Source organism: Carlito syrichta, unplaced genomic scaffold (genome assembly GCF_000164805.1).
Source record: "Carlito syrichta isolate Samal-C Ts95f unplaced genomic scaffold, Tarsius_syrichta-2.0.1 Scaffold314054, whole genome shotgun sequence".
Lineage (NCBI taxonomy): Eukaryota > Metazoa > Chordata > Mammalia > Primates > Tarsiidae > Carlito > Carlito syrichta.
The window spans coordinates 302,633-308,428 of NW_007258150.1; the positions used below are offsets into that span (position 1 = coordinate 302,633).

General features: G+C 44.2%; 1 protein-coding gene across 1 annotated transcript; it reads right to left on the minus strand.

Moving 5' to 3' along the window:
- Positions 1-265: 265 nt before the first annotated feature.
- LOC103273478 (rho-related GTP-binding protein RhoG-like) lies at positions 266-1,138 on the minus strand. The gene is given in 2 exon segments (XM_008070916.1): positions 266-622; positions 908-1,138. Coding segments are annotated over 2 exon segments (588 nt in total).
- Between the last annotated feature and the right edge of the window lie 4,658 nt (positions 1,139-5,796).

Sequence of the window (5,796 nt, forward strand, 5' to 3'; positions counted from 1 at the left end):
GGCATCTCTTCTTACTGCTTTGACAGTGGAAACATACATGCATGCACATATGCACATGCACACAAACTTCCTCCAAAAAGTTCAGACCAAACCTTAAAGCAGCTCTATACAAACTAGTCTGTCTTCGTTCCTCCAAAAGCTGAATATCCTGAAGTCTAAGGTTTCTAGAGGAGACAAATGGTTCACACTGGCACTCTTAGCTGCTGTGAAAGGAACCCCTCAGCCTTATACTCCTTAGGTTCAATACCCAAATAGTATCCAGAAGCTATAAAAGGACGCACTTTTTGGTGGTCTTCTTGGTGACAGGGTAAAGCACAGCCTGGACAGCTTCTGAAAATACCTCATGCACTCCATCCTGAATCAGGGCTGAACATTCCAGATACTCCACAGCCCCCATCTGTTTAGCCAGTGGAGTGTCTTGCTGAGGAGTCATGGCCACTAGGTTCTGCTCCTTCAGCTTCTTTACTGTGTCAAGGTAACTCCGCAGGTCCCTCCTGGTGCCTACCAGCAGAACAGGTACATTGGGGCAATGATGGGAGACCTCTGGCTGCCACTTATGCCTCACACTGCCATAAGAGGATGGGTTGCCAATAGAAAAACAAATGACGGCTGGGTGCAGTGGCTCAAGTCTGTAACCCTAGAACATTGGGAGGCCGAGATGAGATGATTGCCTGGGCCTACGGGTTCGAGATCAGCCCAGGCAACCTGGCAAGACTTCATCTCTACAATAAATCAAAAAATTAGCCAGGCATGATAGTGCACACCTGTAGTTCCAGCTACTTGGAAGGCTGAGGCGGAAAGATCGCCTGAGCCCAGCAGGTCAACACTGGGGTGGCTGTGAGCATGCGACTGCACTCCAACCTGGGCTACAGAGTGAGACTCCAACTCAAGAACAAAGAAAAATGACAAAGATATTGGTCTGGGGGTAGGAGAGAGTTAACAGTCGGTCACACTATTCTTAGCCAGCAGTGTCCCACAGGTTCAGGCTGATGATCTGGCCATCCACAAATGTGTGGGCACTATAGTTGTCAAAGACAGTGGGTATAAACTCCTCAGGAAAGGCATTTGTTGTATGACTAATGAGACAGGTTTTACCTACAGCCCCATCTCCTACAACCACATATTTGATTGTCTGCATTCTTCCCTTGTAATCCTATATACAAAAGAGAAAGAAAGAATGTTCAGAGATACTTGGTTACTTTAGGGAGCCAAAGTTTTTAAACATTTCTTTCTGAGAAGAAAGGAAGCAAGACTCCCACTTCCCCACCACCACCACCCCCACTCCCCCCCCACCCCATCCTCTTAATACTGTAAAAGAATTAGCTGCAAAAGTTTGTATAGGTCAAGAGTTCTTACCCTGGAGTCTATGGACTGCTAGAGGATCGGCTTTGTAGGACCTAGAAGCTGCCTCTAGGGTTATGGACAATACATGTATATATACATAAGTAAATTCTAGAAAGAAAATTCAGAGCTATCGTCAGATTCTCAATAAAGGTTGTGAACCTGAAAAGATTAAAAGCCATTCATAGCTTTTCCCAGGTGACTGCCGAAGGCGGCAGAGGGGCAGGTCCTGGTGCTGGATGGCCAAAGCCATCTCCTGGGCTGCCTTGTGGCCATCATGGCCAAGCAGGTACTGCTGGGGCAGAAGGTAGTAGTCGTGCGCTGCAAGGACATCAACATTTCTGGCAATTTCTACAGGAACAAGTTAAAGTACCTGGCTGCACTTTCGGAAGAAGAAACAGCTCACAAGGCTACGGAAACAGGCAAAAAAGAACGTGGAGAAGAAGATTGACACATACACAGATGTTCTCAAGATCCACAGCCTCCTAGTCTGAGTCCAATAAAGACTGCTGATTCCAAAAAACAAAAAACAAAAAACCATTCATATACATAGGTATTTGTGTTACATTGTTGTCATAAGGTCTGGATATACTGTATCACAGGTGTGAAAATACTCTAGGTACTTAATAAGTAGTAACTAATTTATTAAAAACATCGACTTAGAAGACTTCCAAGGTTGAAACAAAAAGAAACATGGCTCTTTTGTATCTTTGGCTATATACTCAGCAAATGAACCTCCATTCTTGAAAAACAGTGTAACAATACTCAAGAGAAAGGTAGACAACTCAGAGTCAGCCACATAGAGAAGTCAAGACTCTGAAGTCAGACCACCTGGAATCAAAACCCAGTCCTCTTTCAGAGTTTTTTTTAAACTTGGGCAACTGTTTAACCTGAGGGTTAGATGAAAGAAGGTATGTGTAGTACTTGTTAGTCCCTGCTACATGGCAGTACTCCTTAATGTCAGAAGCTTCTTAATAATTCTTCTGGTCTACTGCTGGGGAAGGCAAAAATTCTGTAATATGGTTACAATGCTAGGCATACTAGGGGTTTCATCCCCTCCAGTCTTATCTGAGTAAAACTGTAGGTCATAACACCACTGTATTCATCTATTTCTTCATGAATCAAGTATTTCAGAGCAGAGATTATCTCCAATAAGCATGTTTACTGTGAGTTCCTTTGTTTATATCCCCATATTAATACTCCCTCAAGGCCTTACCCTCAATTTAGGTCCCAAAGCACTCCATTTTCTGTAGAATCTTGACTACTGTCCTAATTTCAGACCCAATTCAAATATCAGAACACAGAAGAAAGGAAATAGTCATATGTATTTGGTTACAAAAAAAAACCCTGAGAATCAATTAGTTTCTCATCTTGAGAATCTGGGGAATAGATACATTCCCCATCCTGTTGTATTATTAGCTAAGGTCTACATGAGGCCCAAATCATAGGAAAAAACAAAATACACAAAAACAAAGCATCTCATTTTGGGTAAGGATAAAGAAAAGTAGCCTTCAGAGTATGCTTCACACAAGCCCACTAGGGGTAGCTCTCTCCCCACATAAAACTAATTTAGAGCCACGAGGCCTTCCACCTAAAGTCTTCTCTAGCACAGGTTGTCTTACAGCTAAAAGAAGTTCAGAGTGTAATTTAGCTCTGGAAGGCAACCACCCCAGGGTATTCACTGACCATCAGCTGTCTTTTTCCATTTAGGAATAGGCATAATGATCAAACATAAGGTCAATAGAAGCAGGGCAAAGTCAGCACCACATTCCTTGAGAATAGCCGCCTTTGACTTTCCCAATCTGGATGAATTTTTCCTCTGAATTCCTACAGTAATACTTGTCTATGCAACTCATCTTCCCATCCTCCTCTAGGTATCATCCAGTATCCAACACCTGTGCTCAAAGTGACTACCTTCAGGACAACAGTGCAGCTCAGGCAATTGCTGAACCAGAGTAAAACTCTTAGGCACAAAGACCACTTTGCATCCCAAGCTCATTCCTGTATGTCTATAACTAGGAAAGGGCATCTACACTCATTTCTACTCATTTATATCTACCAGTGCCCCTGGTATTTACAGTCTGCAGAGAGTGGGCACTCAAGGCACAATGATGATGAGGGCCTAGGTGATAAAGTACAGCCAGAACATTGCAGGTCCAGGACAAAACTCAAAGCACTATCAATTTCCTACAAACATCCTCACCTGTAGCAAACTCGGTGAAAGAGCAGGTTTAACAAAAGTTCCAAGTATTTCGGCAGGGGGCTGTTTTGTATAATTCACTTATTTGTTCAGCCCACATTATACAGTTTTCTCTCTTCATGTGTATATTTGAAATTCTTCATAGTTAAAATGTCTCAAAATTGCTGGGCACAGTGTCTCACGCCTGTAATCCCAGCACATTGGGAGGCCAAGGCAGGAAGATCACTTGAGGCCAGGAGTTCAAGAACAGCCTGGGCAGCAAAGCAAGACCTTGTTTATGCTAAACAATAAAAAATTTAGTCAGGCATTGTGGTGCGTGCCTGTAGTCTTAGCTACTCGGGAAGTTGCGGCAGGAGGATCACAAGCCCAGGAGTTCAAGGCTGCAGTGAGTTGTGATTATGCCACTGCACTCCAGCCTGAGAGTGAAATCCTGTCTTAAAAAAAAAAAAAGTCTTAAAATAACACTAAAAATTAAAATTCTGAAAGAACAGAGCCCAAAATGGAGTTTCTCTGGTCTTCTTGAGCTCATACACGACAATAATCCTTTCCCCGAACCCTGGGCAAGTCACAAGACATTAACATCTCCCAATTTGTCTTTAAAATTAACATCTCCAGGTCAGGCATGGTGGCTCAGCCTGTAATCCTAGTACTTTGGGAGGCCGAGGTGAATGGATTGCCTGAGCCCAGGGATTCGAGACCAGCCTGGGCAACTTGGTGAGACCTCATCTCTACAATAAATCACAAAAAATTAGCCAGGCATAGTGGCATGCATCTGTAGTCCCAGCTACTTGGAAGGCTGAGGCAGAAGGACTGTCTAAGCCCAGCAGGTTGAAGCTGCGGTGGCCGTGAGTGTTCCACTGCACTTCAGCCTGGGCAACAGAGTGAAACTCCAACTGAAAAAAAAAAAAGATTAACATCTCCCAAGAATTGTCTTTCAGCTATCAGTCCATCCCTTCTGTGTAAATGACTCACCCTTCCAACTACCAGCCCACCTTGATCTATGTGCTCCTGACTGACCTCCCCATCCATCTGCTGTCAGAGATAGAGAAACAGACCATCATCATGACATCAGCTCCTGTGACTACTTGCCTGCCTCCCACACCCCACCAAACACTTTAAAAGCCCTCAATCTGAGCCGGGCTTGGAGGCTCAGCCTGTAATCCCAGCACTTTGGGAGGCTGAGGTGAGTGGATTGCCTGAGCCCGTGGGTTCGAGACCCGCCTGGGCAACTTGGTAAGACCTCATCCCTACAATAAATCAGAAAATTAGCCGGGCATGGTAGCACGCGCCTGTAGTTCCAGCCACTTGGAAGGCTGAGGCGGAAGGATCGCCAGAGCCCAGCAGGTTGAGGCTGCGGTGGCCGGGAGCGGCCACTGCACTCCAGTCTGAGTGACAGAGTGAGATTCCAACTCAAAAAAAAAAAAAAAAAAAGCCCTCAACCTTAAGCATTCACTGCCATGCTTTCTTTAAACCTCTGGCCCCCTCTCTAATCTTGGAGAGGTGGATCTCCTCTGTCTGTCTGTCTCTCTCTCTCTCTCATCTAACTTTCTGAATAAACTTTATTTTCTAATCTAATTTCTGTGCAATTATGTGCATACCTGCAGCACCAGCTCAGTCCACCAACTTAATAAATACTTTACACTCAGCCCCCTTACCATGTGATTGATTCCCTGTGCCACCGCAGGACTCTCACCAGCAAGAAGATTGCTGGGCATGGTGGCTTATGCCTGTAGTCCCAGCACTTTAGGATTCTGAGATGGGAGGACCACTTGAGGCCAGGAGTTCGAGATCAGGCTAGACAACATAGCAAGACTCCCCCCCTGCCAACTCTAGAAGAAAAAATTTAAAAATTAGCTGGGCATGGTGGTGCGTGTAGTCCTAGCTGAGTCAGAAGGCTGTCAGGAGGATCACCTGAGTGTAGGAGTTCAAGGTTACAGTGAGCTATGATACCATCCATCCAGGATGACAGAGCAAGACCTTGTATCAAAAAAACAAACAAAAATTCTGACAGTTTCAGATGGAACTGAGGAACAAAGTATTGGAAACTGGAGTAAAGGCTATCTTTGTTATAAATTGGCAAAGAATTTAGCTGAACCATATCCATGTTTGACGACTGTGGAAGGCTGAACTTGAGAGTGACGAACTAGGATATCTGGCAGAAGGAATTTCTTTTTTTTTTTTTTTCATAATCAATATTTTTTATTATGGTTTTGTGGAGTACAGTTAATGGTTAGGTGTACAATTACGTTTCATTC